This window comes from Toxorhynchites rutilus, chromosome 2, assembly GCF_029784135.1.
Source record: "Toxorhynchites rutilus septentrionalis strain SRP chromosome 2, ASM2978413v1, whole genome shotgun sequence".
In the NCBI taxonomy this organism is placed as follows: domain Eukaryota; kingdom Metazoa; phylum Arthropoda; class Insecta; order Diptera; family Culicidae; genus Toxorhynchites; species Toxorhynchites rutilus.
The window spans coordinates 310,127,938-310,148,728 of NC_073745.1; the positions used below are offsets into that span (position 1 = coordinate 310,127,938).

General features: G+C 39.8%; 3 protein-coding genes and 1 long non-coding RNA gene across 7 annotated transcripts; 2 read left to right on the forward strand and 2 right to left on the reverse strand.

Annotated features, from left to right (window-relative positions):
• Positions 1-424: 424 nt before the first annotated feature.
• Positions 425-4,456, reverse strand: LOC129770662 (gastrula zinc finger protein XlCGF57.1). 3 transcript variants are annotated; one of them, XR_008742159.1, is made up of 12 exons: positions 4,102-4,456; positions 2,324-2,919; positions 2,183-2,266; positions 2,041-2,124; positions 1,821-1,985; positions 1,679-1,762; positions 1,539-1,622; positions 1,399-1,482; positions 1,260-1,343; positions 1,118-1,201; positions 829-1,061; positions 425-764 (listed from the first exon to the last, which is right to left on the reverse strand). XR_008742159.1 is itself a non-coding variant. In XM_055773622.1 (11 exons), exons 1-11 carry the CDS (start codon positions 4,122-4,124, stop codon positions 952-954), a joined length of 1,482 nt encoding a protein of 493 aa, XP_055629597.1. In that variant the 5' UTR covers positions 4,125-4,455; the 3' UTR covers positions 429-951. The 3 variants fall into 3 exon arrangements, 2 of the variants coding, with proteins under 2 accessions (XP_055629597.1, XP_055629598.1); XM_055773622.1 differs by having other exon boundaries at positions 429-1,061; positions 4,102-4,455; XM_055773623.1 differs by having other exon boundaries at positions 430-1,061; positions 1,827-1,985; positions 4,102-4,454.
• Positions 4,457-7,318: 2,862 nt separating this feature from the next.
• On the forward strand, positions 7,319-8,108 carry LOC129766617 (protein anon-73B1). Its single transcript, XM_055767195.1, has 2 exons — positions 7,319-7,572; positions 7,659-8,108. Exons 1-2 carry the CDS (start codon positions 7,414-7,416, stop codon positions 7,761-7,763), a joined length of 264 nt encoding a protein of 87 aa, XP_055623170.1. The 5' UTR covers positions 7,319-7,413; the 3' UTR covers positions 7,764-8,108.
• On the reverse strand, positions 7,662-10,374 carry LOC129766615 (porphobilinogen deaminase). Of its 2 annotated transcripts, none has more exons than XM_055767193.1 (3): positions 9,979-10,374; positions 9,782-9,854; positions 7,662-9,722 (listed from the first exon to the last, which is right to left on the reverse strand). In XM_055767193.1, the coding sequence occupies exons 1-3, from the start codon at positions 10,030-10,032 to the stop codon at positions 8,224-8,226; spliced, it is 1,626 nt and encodes a 541-aa protein (XP_055623168.1). In that variant the 5' UTR covers positions 10,033-10,374; the 3' UTR covers positions 7,662-8,223. The 2 variants fall into 2 exon arrangements, with proteins under 2 accessions (XP_055623168.1, XP_055623169.1); XM_055767194.1 differs by having other exon boundaries at positions 9,782-9,891.
• A 2,584-nt stretch (positions 10,375-12,958) lies between these two features.
• LOC129770724 (uncharacterized) lies at positions 12,959-13,815 on the forward strand. Its single transcript, XR_008742185.1, has 3 exons — positions 12,959-12,996; positions 13,056-13,383; positions 13,440-13,815. It is a non-coding gene; the product is annotated as an uncharacterized LOC129770724 (long non-coding RNA).
• The last annotated feature ends 6,976 nt before the right edge of the window (positions 13,816-20,791 follow it).

The following is a 20,791-nucleotide window of genomic DNA, read 5'->3' on the forward strand; positions in this document are numbered from 1 at the left end:
AGCAGAAACTATCCAAGTTTGCCAAAAAGTACATGGTGTGGCAAGCGATCTGCTCTTGCGGAAAGCGGAGCGCCCCCTTCGTGATGTCCGGCACGGTAAACGGGCAGGTTTACCTTAATGAGTGCCTACAGAAGCGCTTACTACCACTATTGAAGCAGCACGAGGGCCCGACCATCTTCTGGCCGGATCTCGCTTCGTGCCACTATTCAAAGGACGTGTTGGAGTGGTACGAAGCCAACGGGGTCACCTTCGTGCCAAAGGAAATGAACCCGCCCAACGCGCCGGAGCTTCGCCCAATAGAGAAATATTGGGCGATTATGAAGCAGGCCCTCCGGAAGAACCCAAAAGTTGTCAAATCGGAGGCGGACTTCAAGAGAAAATGGATTTCTGTTCAAAAAAACTACAACCTGACGTTGTACAGAACCTTATGGACGGGGTAAAGAGGAAGGTGCGAGAATACGGGCTTGGGCTCGAAGTATGAATAAAAAGAAAATGCCAAAAGTTGTTTAACAGTTTTTATTTTACTGTCTAAAATTTTCAAAAGGATCGGTCTACTGGGCGAATTTCTACAGCGTTTTTTCCGTGATGCAATTTGATGTGACACACCCTTTATGTGAATGTTTGACGTAGTAATTGACGTATCGTTGGGTGACGTGACATGAATGTAACGTCGATGTTGTAGATGAATCGCATTTAAAACTCCTGTATTTTCAAGCGGACCTCGTTGTGAGAACTGAAGAGCACACGTCAATGTTCGTCAATCACTGCCAGAAGAAAACGCGTACACCTTTTATTTTGTTATTATTTCGTTGTCCCCGTCCGTAATACCTATGATTCCTGCCCTGAATCATGTGTCTTTATCGAACATGATTGTGTTCACTATTTGATCTGGATGTGCTGACGAGGGAGATGCATGGTAAGGTTGAAGGACTGGGCAAAACCTCGCTTACACTACTCGGAAACGTGTGGCTTCTCTTTGGTGTGTATCCGATTGTGCCTATGCAATGCTGTAGTGTTTGCAAACGTTCTGGGACAATGTGGACAAGCATAGGGACGTTCACCTACAAAGGAATGATCCTGCTGAAAGGTTCATTACGGTAAAACATTCGCTACCAACCCGTATGTGTTCGCATATGAAGTTTGAGTGATTTATGTTGTAAAAACGCTTTCGAACAATGTGGACAAGAAAGAGGAAGTTCACCTGCGAAGGAACGGCTCTGTTGAGTGGTTCATATTGTATTAAAACATTCATTACTAACCCGTATGAGTTCGAATGTGTTGTTGAAGGTTTTTACGATTCTTAAACGCCCTCGGACAATGCGAACAGGGATAGGGACGATCTCCTGCAAAAGAATGACCCTGATGTACGATTTATTATAGTAAACATTCTTTACTAACCCGTGTGAGTTCGGATGTGCTGTTGGAGCGTTGAAGCTTGCTTAAACGCATTCGGACAATGTGGACAAGAGTAGGGACGTTCGCCTGTAAAGGAATGACTCTGCTGAATGGTTCATTGTAGTGAAACATATCCTACCAACCCGTATGAGTTCGAATGTGCTGTTGAAGCGTTGTAGGATCCTTAAACGCTTTCGAACAATGTGGACAAGAAAGAGGACGTTCACCTGCAAAGAAATTATCCTGCTGAATTGTTCATTGAATAGAACTTTTTTCAACCAACCCGTATGAGTTCGAATGTGCACTCTTAGTCTGTATTTCGAGACAAATGATTTTTCACATTTTTCACATCCATACGGATTTTCCCCTTAAATAGATCAGCAGTCAATGTTTAGATAATACAACACCAAATATATATATTTTACGGTTACATATTTGGTCTTTCGTAGAACCTTCGTCCGTGAATTCCTTGTGTGAATCATCCAAATTACGTGTGCTTCGTTTACCGGTATGAGTTCGAATGTGCTGGTGTAGCGCTGAAGATCGCTTATATGTTTTCGGGCAATGTGGGCAAAAATAAGAACGTTCATCTGCAAAGGAATTGCCTGTTGACGGGTTTTTTCTAGTAAAACATTCTCTACTAACCCGTATGAGCTCGCTTGTGCTGTCGGAGGGTTGAAAGTTGCTTAAACGCTTTCGGACAATCTGAACAAGAATAAGGACGTTCGTCTGCAAAGGAATGACTCTGCTGAATGGTTCATTGTAGCATTAAACATATCCCACTAACCCGAGTGAGTACGAATGTGCTGCTGGAGCACTGTAGCATCCACAAACGCTTTCGAACAATGTACACAAGAATAAGGGCGTTCACCTGCAAATAAATGACTTTGCCGAATAGTTTGTTGAATAGAACTTTTTTTTTACCAACCCGTATGAGTTCGAATGTGCACTTTTAGTCTGTAGTTTGTGACAAATGTTTTTTCGCATTTCTCACATTCAAACGATTTCTCTGCTGAAATAGATTCATTCTTACGTTTATGGCGAACTGAAGATGAGTGAACTCCCTTCTGCAGAGCATCCAAATCACTCTCTGTTCTATCCACCGAATTTATTGATGTTTTGTCGACTTCTTCGTCTATTTCCTTGCGGAAGAAAACCTCTTCGCTTTCTTTTTTGATATGTACTTTGTCTTCGAATTCGATCGGCCCATGGTCCACCATTGAGTCTCTCTCGAAAATATTTCCATTATCCGGCAGCTCGTGGTCATCAATCATTAACTCTGCCTCTATCTTGATGTCAGCCGGTTCGGCGACGCTGGGCAAAATTTGGAAGCAGCTCTCGGAAATGTTGTGGACGGTTATGAGTTCTTGACGACATTTGTCGCATGTAGGATAACTACTCAACTGGGATGTGGAACTACTCAACTTTTGCAGGATGGTTTTTAGCTTCTGCTCTTGGTTAGGAGGGACCAGCACGTGATGGAATTCCTCATTGCATATATTGGAGCAAAAGCTGCACTGGTAACTGTTGATATGAATGGTGGTTGAATGTTATGTTATTTAATACATCTCCAATATGATTACGAATTGCAAATATTTGATCGATTGTAAATAAAATATGGTTGAAATTGATCAAAGTACCAAATTCGGAAATAATAAGATTGTTGACCATTAAATAGTGTTTAATTACTGAAAATGGTACCTTTTCGCGTGAATAATTTGATTTTTGAATGTAACAGTCTTCTCTCCACTTAAACACAATAACAATAAATTGCAAATTCCGTCCATGGCAGGGAATTAACAATAGTTTGAATTATATTTGACTCAAATTCCGAACACCACTTTCGTCACTGACTCAAATTCCGAATAGCACAAATGTGCAGGAATATTATTATTTGGTTTACTTTTTCCAATTACTCTAAGGCATTGGAAAAGTGGTGGAAAATCTCGTTTTGAAATCATTGCATCCCCGTTTTCAAAACGCCATTTAACGAGTATGGTATCCCAGGCAGCTTTCATTGGTATGAAAAATGAAACGCCTAGTCACTGAATGAAATAATCAGGGTTTAAAGGCAGACAGGCTGGCGCGATGTTTACAGAATTGAATCTTGCCGTAAGTCACACGAGAGCGATGCCCATCGACAAAAACAACGACCAGAAGCTCAACATGTGACAAATGCTGTATTCAAAAGTCGTTGGACGAACTGATAGTGGCTGGATGAACTCGGCGGCATTCTACAAGTACATGACCAACGTATTCTATCCGAGCAACCAAGGATAGAATACGTTGGTCATGTACTCGTAGAATGCCGCCGAGTTCATCCAGCCACTATCAGTTCGTCCAACGCCTTTTGAATACAGCATTTGCATTCGCTTCGAGAAGATAGGATGTCGTTTTAAAAAAAAGGTAGCACCCATATTCGTGATGGTATTCCGGATTGAAATACTTCTGCTTTACACAGATTTTTAGCGTATTGGGCCACATTGATTTCAAGTATCTCTCCAACGATCCGACGAGGGTCATGTCTTCTAGTTAGCTCACGATCTCTTGCTCTTCAGTATATTTCTTCAATGTTAGCTCAATGAACTGTAGCATTCTGATGTATATCAGCAGGAATAGAATGCAAGTAGATCATGTCGCCTTAATTGTAAGTCAGTCTAGGTTCGCGATGGTGCGTCTTCCTGAACATTTTCTAAATATACTTACAGGTTGTTACTAACAAACGCCATCTCACTGTCCTAGTGAAATTTTATTTCTTCGGATGAAATCAAATCTAATGTCCAGGTCAAGGCGCCTAGAAGTATATCCTAAGGTGGGCCAACTTGCTAAAACGACTCTTCAGCCATCTTGGAAGTCTACTGTGTTTTGTTTGTAAACAATACACAATACGCTAGTGGCGAAGCTCGCTCGTGATCAGTCTGTCTCTTTCACGCTACAAGCAAATAATTCCCCTTCTGCTTTCTTCCGTACTGTTTTCATATACCGCTCCCCTAACCAACTTAGTGACGAAACGGCCTCACCTAGTACCATAGACCCGTCTTGGTCCAGGTAACGACGGAAATGTTTTTATATTTTTGGACTAAACAAAACAAACTAGCTTGTGCACATAGCGATGTCCGGTAATCATTCGACTAAAGCCAGCGCTACACGATGCTACGAACAGGGGTACGACTAAAACGTCAAGTCGCTCATATTGCCAGTGTACCCAATATTGCTGCGGTTCACTGACATTTTGATTCAATCAATTATCAATTCAATCAATTGTTGTTTACAACTCGGTCCGGTTATATAGTCGAATAGTGGCTAACTTTAAACTCCATGTTAAATGTGAACACCTCCATGTGAAACTGAAATATAAAAATCGCTCATGCAGTTAGAATAAAGCAGCGCATTTTTCGATTTCAATCCTCGTAAATGATATGTTAATAAACGAATTTGGGTAGCCTATATTCAATTGATGTCTAACCCCTGGCTACGAACACCCTCGAATGCTGAACGCTCGATGATTCGACGCATCGTGTAGCTACTGACGAGCTACGAACCTCCAATGTCGAGTGTCGAATATTCGCGTTGAAAGGTAATCCGTTCGTTGTGAATTATCTTCCAACGCGAGTGGCACGAGTCAAAGGATTTTTGTCATTCGTTGATTCGAAACTCGATGACATTCGATACACTGCTACACGATTCGTCCGAATATATCTTTGACAGATTGGTTTGTTTACAAGTTTTAGATGAGGGAACTATGAAATTGATTCATAAAATTCAAAATATTCGGCAAATTATTGCAGTTTAATAATGTTTATTTAAAGCATTTTTAATTTACAGCCCGATATCAGTACAATTGCTACGGCAGCAATTTCAATATTCGCATCGTCATCAAGTTTCCTAACGTTTTTGATGGTAAATAAAAACAATAAACATTCGATCCAAATACTAGCCGATTGTTTGGACCGATTAGATTGAATCGAACATTCACTTCAACGTGTAGCAGCACATTCGTCACAACATTTGTCGATTTATCGGGTCAAATGTTTGAGTCCAACATTCGAGTAAAACGTTGGACTAATCAAACACTGCCGGCACTCTCAGAAAAAAATGGTATATATGGCGATTTTTTGGTGCTTATGAGCATTATTTTCCGGACGAGTTAAGTGCGCTACACATACAACGTCCCGTTACCGTGAAGTCAACGTAAAGAAATGAAATGTCAAATGTTCTCCCATGGAAATCGTATGGTAGCATTCAAGGTGCTTATATAAATGTATAACAGGTGAAGCAACATCATAAAGTGATATGGCGGAAGGGGATTACGGTTTGTGGAGCGGGGGTTGTTTGATCTGCTATTGCTAGGATACGCCATTTTTGCATTTTCACATGCGAGAGTAGTGGATGAACTGGATGAGAATGAAATTCTACAAAATCATCCCTTCTTTTTCACATAAATTCGAGAATGCCGAACATATGAGGCATCGTTCGAATAGGTTTCTTGGCAGTTTGCAGAGAGCCGGCAGCAGCGCTCTGATGATTTTGCTCTTCTTCCGAACGGCAACAATTCTTGTTGTCTGCTTGTTCTAATCATTGCTAACCGTTCTTGTTCAACTCTTTTATATCGCTTCCTTTACATAATTTTAAACGTTAAGTAATGATTTTCACCAGAGCTGTTTGTAAACAATACCGACAGCAATATGGATGAAAGTGCATTTCATATGATTGTTCACCTGGTATGTATATATAGGGACCTTGGTAGCATTCGCATACACCATCACCGGCAACTTTGACGTCGGTAAAATAAGAATATTTTTTTTAGTGCTACGATAAAGCGTATTTGGGATTTGCCGGATTCACGTATGAACGCCACCGAAGCGAAATTTTCATTATGAATTTATTTTTTCGTAATGAAATTTATTTTAGGGTGAATGTAATGGTGACGAAGTCTCCATCTAACGGGGATAAGGAACCGAGATGGCCCCAAGCCGCTAAGGTGACGTAATCCGAGTCGTCCGCCGACCCGCCGTCGAAAGCGGCGGCGCTATCGTCATTCGCATTCAATCGGAAATGAGTTTTTGCTTCTTCTAGCAATTTCTCTGTTAACATTAGTAACTCTGCCCTTTTGTCGCTATTTTCGTGATGTTCTCCAACTTATCCGACTTATCCTTTATACTTGATAGCTACGACCGATTGCAGCGGTGCTCGACCCTAACTATGGTTATAGTCGTAAAGAAAATTATTTGAATTTATACAATTATTATAAAAATTATACTCATATTTCTATACCTAGGATTTTGGGGTACGATCCCAAAAGTTCCGCACTAAGTGGTGCGGAGTCAATTAAATTTATTTTTCAAGTGCATTTGCTTGAAAAAACAATCGAAATAACATACAATAATATTAATGCAAAGGGACTATGAAAAAACAGATTTGAAAATATATTTTTTATCTCTTTATCTCAGTGATATTATTTTTTATTAATTATAATAAGAGGAAAGAATTTATATAGATTAACGAAATTATGTACATATTTGTAACAAGGAATGAAAAATTTTATAAGCAAAAAAATATGCATTCATAAGGCACATTGAATGCATAGAGCCTTTGCAAAAAACATGAGCTTTGATATATATTCCAATAAATACTGCACCATTCGTCATTCATTAGATATTTTACTCCAAAATGAACCTCTCAGGTCATGCCAATCGCCTTCGGCGATTCGGTGATCTGAGTCATGTGACTTTGAGGAGTTCATTGCAGTCACATTCCATTCGCGCAGGAGAATCAGGCCCTATATTTGCTTCATGTAAACTCGCTGTCAAACTCAACTTCGAAGTCCCGAATACCATTTTTTCCTGAGAGTGTATCAGGATGGAACAGAAGAAAGTGAAACACTACATAGTTTTCCCCCTTTCTGGCAACATTGTTGCATCGCTGTATTTTGTTAACATGTTTACGAATTTCATTGCTCCAAAAAATCAATATTCAGATTGATTCCATTGTAAAGGCGAAACAGAGGCTGTTGTCGCAATGAGCGCTACGTTCGTGAGCATTGCTGAGGAAGATTTCTTCGGTACGGTTATTCGCTACGGACTGTACGCGGGTGCAATATTTCAAATGATTTGCCTGGCTGCTTGCGTCGTGCTGCCAGATTCTTCCGGAAATGGAGATGTCCTGAATGGATCCAAGGTAAGATGTCACTTTTTATCGATCCGTCGACTTGCCATGTTGTAATACTTTTTTTTTGCATGATATCATTTATTCTCCGGCAAAAGACCAATGACAGCGAGGATTCCAGTTCGGAACATTCATCACCCCAGAATACGCCAAGACGTCCGTATCACCGGAGCCGAAAGCAGGACAAGAAAAAACGACGTTGAATGTCGAATTTTGGACCCACCTGTTAATCAGAGTGTGAAGGCAATTAACTTATACCCATTTGGTGTTGCTGTGATATTCGTTATCATTTGCATTTACGTGTTTTTTTATATTTTATTTATTGTCGTACCATCCAGTTTATCCTAACACCGAGTCACACGCGTTCAGAAACAGGCATATATTCAATGATTTTGTAACTTTACTATAAGTGAAAATGAAATGGAAAAAAAATTAACGAAAAAAATCTCAACAACATATATATTATACTGTAACTATCTATTCGAGGGAAAATGTTTTAATGTTGTATTGCCCGGCGCAATAAAAAGGAAACAAACCGCTTGACTCGATATGTATAATTCTATTGTCTTGGAAAATATCACCACAAAAGGATACCTGAACCATAAACACCATTCACAACCCCACCGAAAGGAGTAGATTCATAAAAAAACGAATCACTGAGCATTAGACCTTTGAGTGAATTTCATTTTGCGCACATTTCATTACATCCAAAGCACCTTTCGAGATGAGAGCTTGGGCCAAACGTTGTCCGAGCCGCTCACATTCATCGAAAATTTCCTTTTCGACACATCCGTGTCGGAACATGCCACAGAACAGTTGCTCACTGTGATCTTCCAGCTTGGGTGCAACAATATCTCGCTGGAGGTTCTCATTGTAGTCAAGAACCTTGGCCTGTTGCGCCAGGAACGGACACTTTTCGGTGATTTGTTTATTCAGAGCATCCTGGGCTGCTGGGTTTTTCTCATCTGCTTGCAACAAACCGCTTACGGGACACTTCAGGATGGGTTGTTCAGACTGGTCTACTTTCTGCTCGGTGCTGACATACGGACAGTCTCCCATGAAGTCAATACCCACTGGAAATGATGAACTGGGACACACAGGACTCTTGGCATCTCCTTGTCCCTTTTCCTGTGATTCGTTCACTTCATTGGATTGCATAAATTTCGTTGAATAAGGGCACTTCTTGAAAACTTCCTCATGAGTAGTGATCAGTTTTACAAAATCAATCTCATCGCTTGCTTGCGAGCAACCGGGTTTAGATTCATCTATAATCTCGGGACTTTTCCGCTTGTCAGTGGTCGGAGAATCCACTGAAACACTCTCGTCGTTCTCTTCTACTTTACTCTTCTTAGCAAGGATGACGTTTCCGTTATCCACATCTTGCTGGGTGGTATCTCGCAACTGAAAACAACATCCATCCTCAGCGCGTATTTCCGTTTTCCCGTCTAAACTCCAAACCGCACCTTGGATATTCAGTTGAGTCGACCCTGAGTCATGCTTCCGTTTCATGTTTGTACATACAGCAACTGGTGCGCTGCACCCGCCACCCAGGGTCTTCAGCAGACTCCTTTCGGCCACTATTCTACACTGCGTTTCGATGTGACACAGCTTTGACAGCATATCAAGAATATATTCATCATTCGAACGACACTCAACTGCGAGCGCACCTTGTCCCACGGCGTAGAGAATATCCGACGGTTCGATAGTGTGATCAATTCGTTGGCTCCACCCCATTCTCATGAGCCCAGCCTGGGCTAGAATTATTCCCGCAAACTTTGAACTCTCCGCATCGAGTTTGGCTAGTCGTGTGTTTAGATTCCCCCGTATATCACATACCTTCAGGTGAGGATAATTTCGCGCCAGCTGAGCGGACCTGCGCAGGGAAGAGGTTCCTATGATCGCATCTTGCGGCAGGGTGGATAACGACTTCCCCCGATGTTTGGCGTTCAACACCAACGCATCGCGAGGATCTTCACGCTCGAGAACGGCTCCGATGGCCATTCCCACGGGCAGTGCCGTCGGTAGATCTTTAAGCGAGTGGACCACGAAATCGACACCTCCGGTGCGCAGAGCATCCTCCAAGTCTTTGGTGAAGAGAGATTTTTCACCTATTTTAGGCAGTGACTTATTGAGCACCCGGTCGCCAACTGTTGTCATAGTATCTGGTGAATAGATACAAATGAATTAATCGATCTGCACGAATGATGGAAGAGATACTTACGAATCTCGTACTGAACATCAGGATACATCCTCTGCAGGCATGCTATCACATATTTCGTTTGAATGAGTGCAAGCTATAAAATAAATGAATGATTTATGAGAACGTTGAATCTGTGCAAACAAAAACATGTTTTAATCTACATCTGTTAACGTTGATTTTATCAAATGTTATTCCAAAATATAATTAAGGTAACTCACCTCACTCTTTCTCGATCCAACACGAATCACTTTGCTTTTCTTGTCTCCGGTCATTGTGGGATTGTCGTATACCTTGCCCAGCCTCTAATTGGAATATCAAACTCGACTGGGGCAGATCACTTAACTGTGGTGGGTGAGAAGAGCTCGCGGGGGGTTGTTTCTTGCGTGTCAGTGTATTTCCGTTGCGCACGGGGGATGACTTATAACTGCCGTTCGGCATTTACCTATATGGAACCTATGTTACAGGACACCTGAGACGGTGGCGTTGAACAGTGGTAATTTGAGAGGGCTGCTCAGGTGAAACACATCACTATAATATCACTGGACTTTTATCGAACGTTAAGTTAATCACGATTACATTTATATAATGATTAGAGACGTCCACGATACAGTTCTCAGACGTATGTGTAGTGGACTAACAAAAGAGTAGGGTTGTAAACAAACCACTTGTTTTGACTATTATAAACAGGGTGTTCCAAAGTTAGGTCACATATCGATCTTTTCCAGAGCACTGTTTTTGAGTGCTAAATGTGATTTTTAAGTGTATTAGTAAATAGAATTTCTTTTGTGAGTCTTCTAAAGACATTGTACATTGTTTGTCCAGAGGTCAAATATTTGACTCTTTTTGACAGATAAAGTTTGGCTTGGGTTTGGTACAAACACTGTTTTGTTTGTCACTCTTTAATTATCAACATTGGAAAACAATGTCAAACAATGAACATGGAAAAAACTCGACTGAAATATTTAAGGCAACCTAGTTATGTACCGACAGGGTTGACCGAAACAACATTTTAGGCATCCAAAATCTGAATGGGCCTGATCACGAACGTCACTTCACGGTAAAAACGAAGTGAATTGTATACAACGATATTACGGCTGCCACCGTGTGTGTAGAATTCGGGTGAGTTCATCCGTCGTGACAACTTCGAGAAACTCGGTGTTATTATCAATACCACGATACAAGAAAAACAAGTATATTTGTGTTTTAGATGATGAAAGCTAGTCACGCGGAATGGAGTAAGTTTAATTTCGTATCTATTCATCTTTTTTGATAAAATTTTGAATCTTGTCTAGCTTTTTAAAAGATAAACTTGACATGACCTTACTGATGGATAGTCGAATAGTTTCTATATTGATGAAACATAGTTTTCATGCTAAAATATTTTTTTTCGCGTTTGCATTTCATTTTTAGCCCTTTATTGCGTTATCCGCGAATTTCGTTATACGCGATGACCGCCCGACTATTTCGCGGATAATCGGGGTTCTACTGTAGATGTTTTCTCATTGCTTGAGTTTACTGTCATCATATTGATCCATTCATAATTTAGGCTTTCTTCATAATATTGTCTTTTCTTGTCCATTTTAAGGGAGAACTAAAAACAGAGAAACTTTATTTCTGCTACGCATGAAGGACAACATAAACAAACTGCAGCGCGCCAAGCGGCTGCCTTAGTAACAATGTCGATAGTGATCCCCGATTTTTGAAATTAATCGTTCATCAGCAGTTTGTTATTCGATACGATTAATCTCCCCAAATAATCGATTAATCGCCACACTGAGAGAAATAATTAGCCAAATTAGCCAAACCAAATTGCACAAAGAACACACAGAGTGACGCTTGGGACTAGCAAATCATTCTCGTTGTGCAATTTTCGGTGATTCAAGCTTTAAATGGTCAATAACGACGCCGGCCAAGTCCTTACAGTCACCAGGGGAAGGGAAGGAATGTTAGTATGATAATCGCCGCCCGAAGGCCAGAAGGGTCGCCTCTATAGCGTGGTTCCCTAGCGATTATCATGGAAGGGATAGTTGTTAGTGGGAAGAGGTAATAATCAGGATTCACTGCGGTAAGTGATGTGATTATGTAAACGCGAACTATCAATCGACGAAACGAAAATCCAAAAATCTCATATGTCACTGACGCCTAGATTATCTTTAGCTATTCTAAAAAAGAAAACCTGTAAAATTGATTGGCTTATCTATATATTCTATTGTTTATCGCATGTAACGTTACATCGCATACACAGTAACGTTAAGACAACGCTAACGCTAAAGGCGGCATTCCAACCATTCAACATGCTACATGCCACAAGTCAATGGTAAACAACAATGGATATGATACTTGCGCAATTTTTTATTTTGTTTCCACCTTAGCCACTACACAGCAGTATCCAAACGCTCACTGCTCCAACATATCTGTTCTGATGTTTTTGTTTATATGATCAAAAATTCTGTTGTTCCATTATTGTGGTGAGTTAGGATAATCGTCAATAAATGACGTAGTTGTTCCAATATTGTCGTGCTACACACGCCGCACCGATCCGCAGGCCATTAAATACAGCCAACATTACTCGACAAGATCAATTATGTCGTAAAGAGAGACTCTCCAATAAGCAAGTGAGTAGAGCAATATGAGTTTGCAGAAGAAATGAACACACTTTTAAAATAAAAATTATGAATGAAAATTATTTTTCCCAAGTCAAATTAGTACTCTATGTAAATGAAAATCACTTTTGCTTGCAAGTAGGGAAAAAATATCATACAAAAATCATGTCTAAAGATAATTTCATATTATAATGGTATATTTTGGTGAGAATATCTGAAAATTCATATAAAATAGTTTAAAGTAGGGTCAGAACAACGTACTTCTAGTAGGGAAATAATGCCAAGAAAAAAAATTCATACAAATTTTGGTAATTTAAAATTGCCTTAGGGCCGACTAATCTGATAGAGAAAAGTTTGCCTCATACTAACTAATGTCGTATCCAGATGTCGATGCTTACTCCCCAATATCGTCAACGCGGATAGTTCGATAGTCGAAAATACTGAATAATTAAACAAACCAAATGGCATCACTGGTGGTTCTTTTTTCCACTCCGCTAAACTGTCATCTCAAACAAAAACAAATGGATCATACAACTGGTGAGTATGAAATATATTTCGGCTTTTTAATTATTAATTATTTTATCTTGTCTTATCAGCTATGAATACATTCGACACGTTTGCTTCCATCAATCGGTAAGTGAGAAAGATGATTTCTCCCATCACAACAGTGCGGATTTCCACTTCTATCACAGCGGCCAACAACATCCGTTTTCCTGCAGCAGTAACCTCTAACCCCTGTTGACAATGCCGGGGGACAGCATTAACAGCAGCAGCAGCAGAATTTGACCATGGTATGGTATTGCGAAGAACTTTCCCCATTAGAGGTTCCGTGCTTCGCGCACATTCAGACACGAAAACTCAACGACAAGGAGGTATTTATCAACTTGCTCAGCTGAATTACCACCCGGAGGAACCCGAATGCACTGATTCCGTTGTATAGTAGAATGAAAATAGGCGAGGTAAGCGAACGTAATCGCATGATATTTTAATGTTCGCATTTTTATCCGGATCATACAACTGGTGAGTAGGGAATTCATTTCTGCTTTTCACTTACTAATCATTTTATTTTGTTTCAGCTATAAATACATCCGACTCAATCAATCGGCGAATGAGAAAGATGATTTCCCTCATCACCACATTGCTTATTTCCACTTCTGTCACACCAGCCAACAGCATCAGCTTTCCCGCAGCAGTATCCTTTAAGTCCAGGGTGCTATTCCGGGGAACAGCATCAACAGCAACAGTATCAGGACCTGGCCATCGATAGTATTTCGAGCAATTTTCCCCATCGGAGATCCCGTGCTTCACGCACATTGCAGAATCCTCCTCAGCCACATATCTGTGTCATCAAGGGCAAGGAGGTACTCATCAATGTACTCAGTCGGATTTGAATCGTCAATCCAGACAACCCGGATGCACCGATTCCATTATATACCTTATTTTTATTATACATGGATTTTTATTATTTTTTTTTCAATAAAATGATTAAAATCGATCAATCTATTTCCTTTTCATTTTCAATAACAAACCAATACAAACAAGCAGCAAGCAGTGCTGGAAGCAGCGCTGCAAGCAGGTCGACGCCTTGCACATGTTGGCGAAAAAGTGGCGTCAAGTTGTTCGATGAATGCATATGAAAGGTCGATAACTCGATTGCAAGGTGGCAGCATTTGAGGTCGATTGTTGACATTTCATCGACCCGATCTTGGCAGGCAGAACGGAATGTGGGAAGCCAGATCAACAGTGTGGGGAGACTGACGGTGTAGATTCGCCACAGGTGGAAATTAATCACAAACGCAAGATGTGACAGTATCCGATTCTCCCAAAGTGGTTTCTTACCAGGTATACTATTAGATAGCAGACATTTTAAAATACTAATTATTTTATTTTATTTCAGCTATGAATACACCCGTTCGGATGATGCGGCTTTTTTGTTTCCATCAACTGGTGAGTGAGAAAAATGATTTTCCCCATCACCACAGTGCTTATTTCCACTTCTATAACAGCAGTCAACAGCATCGGCTTTCCCGTAGCAGTATCCTCCAAGCCATGGTGGCTGTTCCAGGGGACAACATCAACAGCAGCAGCATCAGGACCTAACCATAGATAGTGTTTCGAGCAACTTTCCATATCGGAGATCCCGTGCTTCGCGCACATTGAAGAATCCTCCTCAGCCACATATGTGTGTCAAGGAGAAAAAGGAGCTGGATTCGAATCGTCAATCCAGACAGCCCGAACGCACCGATTGCATTATATATCAAAAAAATAAATAAAAAATGCATATAAAATATGAATTATATGCATTTTTTATTTTTTTGAATAAAATGATTGAAATCGATCAATGTATTTCCTTTTCATGTTTCATAACAAACCAATACAAACAAGAGACGATCAGTGCTGGAAGCAGCGCTGCAAGCAGGTCGACGCCTTGCACATGTTGGCAAAAAAGTGGCGTCAAGTTGTTCGATGAATGCATATAAAAGGTCGATAAATCGATTGCAAGGTGGCAGCATTTGAGGTCGATTGTTGACATTTCATCGACCCAATCTTGGCAGGCAAAACGGAATGTGGGTTGGTTGTGCAGTATTCGTTCGATTAATAATCGGGCCTGATTCTCGAATACACTTCACGGTGGAAACGAAATAAACGGCACGCCATTGAACAACGTTTTACGAGTTAGTGAAGTGTCGAAGATAATGATGAGTTTTCAGGCAGAATGAGCACTTTTCAAATAAAAATCATTAGTGAAAATTAAAGTCTTCATATCAAATTGGTGTTCAATGTGAATGGAAAACTTTGTTCTCGTCATGTGGTACAATAATCTCATACAAAAATTTTATCTGAAGATAATTTGATATTGTAATGATAAGTTTTAGTGGGAAACTAATTTCATATCCAGATGTCGACACCGTACCGTTGTCATCGCGGATACGTTTCATTCCGTTTCCGCCGTGAAGTGTATTCGAAGTGTATTCGAGAATCAGGCCCATCGATTTCTGTAGGAGGTATTCGATTAATCGATTAATCGAACGAATATCGGGGATCACTAAATGTCGACAAACCAACATCAGCGCATTGAACAAACAATGATCAGAATTGAGGTCATCGAAATGCATTAATTACAAGATTTAGATATATAAATCTGAGACAGATGGTGTGCAAGCATGATGTTTACAATATTTGTAAGTGTTATAATCCAGAAATGGTCTGAATACGTACCAAATAATCATCTGGTGGTTGATTAAAAATTAGCTTAAATGAGGGGCGCATTGACACCAAACTTCAGCATAACTCGAATATTAACCCTTTGCGGTCGTTTGTCTGCTCTCAGCCACCACAACAAGGAATTATACTAAATACGTTTTTCAACGAAGTCATAGTTAACATTTTTTCTGAGCGAATTTTTATGTCTAGTGGACTTTTTCACAAATGTGTACGGCGTTTCTGTGAATAAAAGGTAACGGTACTTTGTATAAACAAAATATTTTTAGCGTGGGAAGATAAGAGTATCTCTTTCAAGGGAAATTAAGTCCGACTGCAAAGGATTAATAGTGTAAATGAAGCCAAAATTGGAATGTGAGGATTTTAGAGTATAAGAAACTTTTCTAAGATGTTTTGACACCTCTCCTTCCTCTGGAAAGGGTGCAGGTGTTCACATACAAACTAAACACATATCTCAATCAAACATGACAATTGAAAATTTTCGGAAAACTGTGAAGGAAAAATACAATTATCAGGCTGTTTCAAAAGTTTTTGCTCTCAAAGCAATGAAGTACATATAATGTGGAGCAGCAGGCAAAGTATACTTGTATTGGTAAATAAAATATGGTGTCGTCATTATTCGCACTCAATATGGAATGTATATGGAAGAAACAAAACATGTTTTAATACCTCACGGTTTCACGATGTCATTAGCAAATTGCCCATGAAATCTTTAAACTGATTGTTTTTTAATAGATGATCACTAGCTGACCCGGCAAACTTCGTCCCGCCCTAAATTTGTTTTTTGTTATCAATACCTTTAAAAATTCGCGTTTTCTTACTATGAGCAAGTTCATGGGTCCAATCGCAGAACTGTTCATTGATTGATCTTCTATTCGACCCCGTTTACCTTTTACTATAAAATTCCTAGTATTTCTGACAAAACTCATCATTATAATATCAGATTATTTTCAGACACAATTCTCGTTCAAGATTTTTCAACCACTTGCAAATAACATGTTTCTCCGTTACATGGAATATAAGATAGAATAAAGACAGCCCTAAATCGGACAATTTTTTCCTCGAGTGCTACTCTTACCAACACATATACTTTTTTATTGGTATAGATAGAAGAATATATAGGAGTGCGTTTCATCACATTAAAATCCATTTCCAGTTTCAAACAAAGATCAATTTCGCTAGCGCAAACATCAAATGGACTAACAGCACTTGTCACTATGTAATAGAGATGGGCGAGCGCTCACGAGCCGCTCATTTGAGCCGGTTCGTCGAAACGAGCGTACGATCCACGGTTCTTTACAAATGAACCGCGGTTCAAAAAGAGCCGCTTTTCAAAAGAGTCTCGGCTCAAAACAAAGCTGCGGTTCAAAAAAGAGCCGCTTTTTGAAAGAGTCTCGGCTCAAAAAAGCAGCGGTTAAAAAAATCCGCTTTTTAAAAGAGTCTCGGCTCAAATAGAGCCACTTTTTAAAAGAGTCTCGGCTCAAAAAGTGCCGCGGTTCATAAGAGTCGCGGCTCAAAAAAGTGCCGCTTTTTGAAAGAGTCTCGACCCAAAAAAGACCCGTGGTTCAAAAAAGCGCCGCTCAAATGAGCCGGCTCGTTTCAATGAACGAGCGGCTCTGAGCCGCTCACTGAAATGAAAAATGGTTCATGTGGCCCACCATCTACTATGTAATTGTAGAACATATGGGAATTTAATTTTCCGAATTTTCCTTTTTTCCTTCAGAGTTTTCCGAATTTTTTTTTTGACATAGGACTACGTCTAACCTTTCAATATAGGGGCCCCTATCAATATTTCGGTGTGAAAAAGTGTTCAGTTTATGAACGCTAATACCTCCTCAATTAATGAATTGATTTTGGTTCCAAATACACACATTGATAGGAAATATCCTCAGAAATTGTTTATATGCTACACATTACTACACATTACGGCTCATATAAAGTTCAAATTGATGAAAAATTGGAAGAAAGAATTCCCTACTTTCCCATACATTTTGTCTGCGCTCCCGCAGCAAACAGCTATTCATTACAAGCAACCACGGGTACGAGCGAAACGAGCGAAAAATAGATATAGGCGGTCGCTACAACGTTAACTATATGGCTATATAAAGTGAGCGATGGTGGGGCTTGGTCACATTCTATCATCGGACGCCAAGCAGGATGGACGATATCTTGAAATTGATTGTCAGCAAAATAGATATCGCTGCATTTGCCGGGGATGTATGCGGTGCGATACCGCAAGAGTGAGAGACAGGAGTTTCAATGGGATGTAGAGCAGGAGAGCCTATCGAAGTGTGTTAAAAGCGGTGGAAGCGTCGCGCCGGGTGAATGAGTGACTAATAGCGCTCGATTTGATAGAATGCTGGAGTTTTTAAACGGTTTTATTTAGCTGTGACATATTTGTATGTTTGTATGTAACATCTTTGTTTATGGTGCGGTACCACATTAATTGAAATTTGACCCTTTTCCTGTTGACCGGTTGATCTGAATTTGGAACACACCTTTATCTCTGCAGTCATTATAAAACTGCGTATTTCATGATCTTGAGAATCCAAGATGACGACCGCTACAAAATGCCGGATTACATATTTTCTCAAAGCCCCATCAATATGGGTATCAAATGGAAGGGATTGACTAGTAGAACACAGTTATTCATGAGGAATGCAAAGCCCAATTATATCACGATACCAGACGGTAAATTCCTATTACGATATGCTTACCATCAACTGTGTGTTCGTTGCCGGCTGAACAATAACTCCTACAACATTTGCACCGCACGACATTTGCACGACAAATTTTGTTTTTTTCGTATTTGAATCTAAACGTTTGAGTGTTTGCTGAGTGCTGAGGTTTTGTTTTATCCTTTGATTATTTTCTGTAATTTTGTACATGAAAAGCTGCTCATTCTGGGATCTGTGCTCCATGATATTCGAATAATGGACACTCCTTGGTGTAGTCCTACGTCTCTACATGCCAAATTTGGTTTCATTTGCTTGATTAATTCTCGAGTAATGCAGAAATTTGTGTTTCATTTGTATGGCAGCCCCCTCTTAGAGAAAAGGGAGGAGTATCTAACCACCGTCAAACATTTATTGCACCCTTAAACCTCCACATGCCAAATTTGGTTTCATTTGCTTGATTAATTCTCGAAAAAAGCAGAAATTTGTGTTTCATTTGTATGGCAGCCCCCCGCTTAGAGAGGGAGGTGGAGAGTCTAGCCACCATAGAAACATTCATTGTACCTTAAAACCTTCACATACCAAATTTGGTTTCATTTGCTTGATTAATTCTCGAGTAATGCAGAAATGCAGAGCCATACAAATGAAACACACACTACGGTCGTAAACTTTACCATCTGCTCCACCTATAATTCCTGCTCATGGTGCTCAAAGGCCAATCGTGTCTGGCACTATACTGAATAGCAGATTCATCACCACTTTAAGGGGGTATTCTAGTGTAGAGACACAAAATTCGGACGTTTTTCCGAGCTCCGTAAAAATTAAGCAAAGAGTATTTTTACAATCCATTATATCATTATTTGTTCATCTATCTTTTAACAATAAAACAAAAATTGATCGGATAAAAAATATCCATAACTGAAATATTTACAAACTGATGCAGTGAGGGGGTTTAAAAAAAGTTTTGCCATGGCGTACACGATTCCAGCTCTTCTGGTTATCTGAAACAATAAAAGTCACAGGAGGGTTGTGTCCGAGACACGACCGCATAACTGACGTAGGATTCTGTTAGCTTATCTGTTTTTTTTTTTTTTATCCCATTTATTTATTTAAGGCTCATTAGCATTTTAGCTGTAACAGAGCCGAATTTTAATCGTGTACATGTCACATGGTTATCATATCTATAATTAGCACATTACACAGTTGTCATTCGCCAGTATTCCTTCTATACCATTACATATGGTACATTCACACAGTAGCCATTTAGGCGTAAGAGTATTCTTTCTGTTCTTCCATTATCCAGTTGGACCACCGGACAGCGGAGACAGTTGATTGATCATTGTTGAGTTATTTATAGAACAGTAGCCCGATGTGTCTGCAGGGCAGAGCAGTTGTATGGATGAATCGATCTTATTTCGACCGTGGATCGATCTCCATCGCTGATGATTGTTGCGTGGACGTAGCTATTCTGTAAAAACACAAAGATGGTCAATGAGGGCCCTGAGTTTTGAACTCACGATCGATCGCTTACTAAGCGAACGCGTAACCAATGTGGCTACGGAGACCCCCCAACTTATCTGTTATCTGTTATTATTGCATTTTGGATAATTACATCGTTAAACTCTTTGATAATGATTAGGTGGTTGTTGGGTATTTGTTCATTCCATCAGTGTTTAACGTGTGATGATGACAGAAGGATGATAAACAGTCGTTGGATGGTGCGTATCAGATAAAGGATACCGAAGTGGAACGAGATATGATGAGAACTGCCCTCTATAATCCTAGACGAGATGCCTCTTGTGATCTGTATTGATGAAATAAAGAAAAAAATTCACCAATGTAATATAAGATAATTATTAATACCGAACACAATTATCAATTTTTCTTATCAGTAAAAACAGGAAGTGGGTTATATCTATGGTATAACCGCAAGGGTGACGTAGGACTTTCGTTGATTTAGAGATCATTTGTATGAAGTTGAATCTGAATTCATTCTGAATGAATGAATATTTGGAGAACTTCGAAAACGAGAGCGTTACGTTGGAGGCACAAGGTTTTATGCATCCAATATTGGATACGAAAATATCCTACTGATGGGGAAGAATAATCTTCAGAAGCTATCCTGTTGATTGCGATTGATTGAAAAATCACAAAACCTAATGTATTTGGTCACAGTGTTACATGGATAGAAAACATTAAAATAAACTCTTTCATATGAATGTAATTTTAAATTCCCAGAGGAACTGGCAGATTATTTTCAGTAACGATTAGATATTTCCACATTTTCCTCGATACTGGAAGCCCACCAGTGGTTAATGCTAACTCGATAACTATCTGTTCATAGCACTTGATTGAAACATATTTGGTCACAGTGTTACATGGATAGAAAACATTCAAATAAACTCTTTCACATGAATGTATTTTTAAATTCCTAGAGGAACTGGCAGATTATTTTCCGGATCTTTCTCGATCCAAACGGAAAGAATTCCGTGCGTGTATGTGTGTGTGTGTAGCGGCTGCTTCGAGATCTT

Excerpts from the sequence above, each read along its gene's own strand:
- LOC129770662 (XM_055773622.1), bottom strand. The coding sequence starts at position 4,124 with ATGGCGTTTGTTAGTAACAACCT. Across the intron at positions 1,986-2,040 it reads GCACAAGCGAGCTCATACGG|ATGAACGTTCTTATTTTTGC; the intron begins GTTAGTAGAGAA and ends ATTCCTTTGCAG. Across the intron at positions 1,062-1,117 it reads TCATATGCGAACACATACGG|GTGAACGTCCCTATGCTTGT; the intron begins GTTGGTAGCGAA and ends ATTCCTTTGTAG.
- LOC129766617 (XM_055767195.1), top strand. The coding sequence starts at position 7,414 with ATGAGCGCTACGTTCGTGAGCATTGCTGAGGAAGATTTCTTCGGTACG. Across the intron at positions 7,573-7,658 it reads ATGTCCTGAATGGATCCAAG|ACCAATGACAGCGAGGATTC; the intron begins GTAAGATGTCAC and ends CTCCGGCAAAAG.
- LOC129766615 (XM_055767193.1), bottom strand. The coding sequence starts at position 10,032 with ATGACCGGAGACAAGAAAAGCAAAGTGATTCGTGTTGGATCGAGAAAG. Across the intron at positions 9,855-9,978 it reads TTGGATCGAGAAAGAGTGAG|CTTGCACTCATTCAAACGAA; the intron begins GTGAGTTACCTT and ends TTTATTTTATAG. Across the intron at positions 9,723-9,781 it reads TGATGTTCAGTACGAGATTC|ATACTATGACAACAGTTGGC; the intron begins GTAAGTATCTCT and ends TCTATTCACCAG.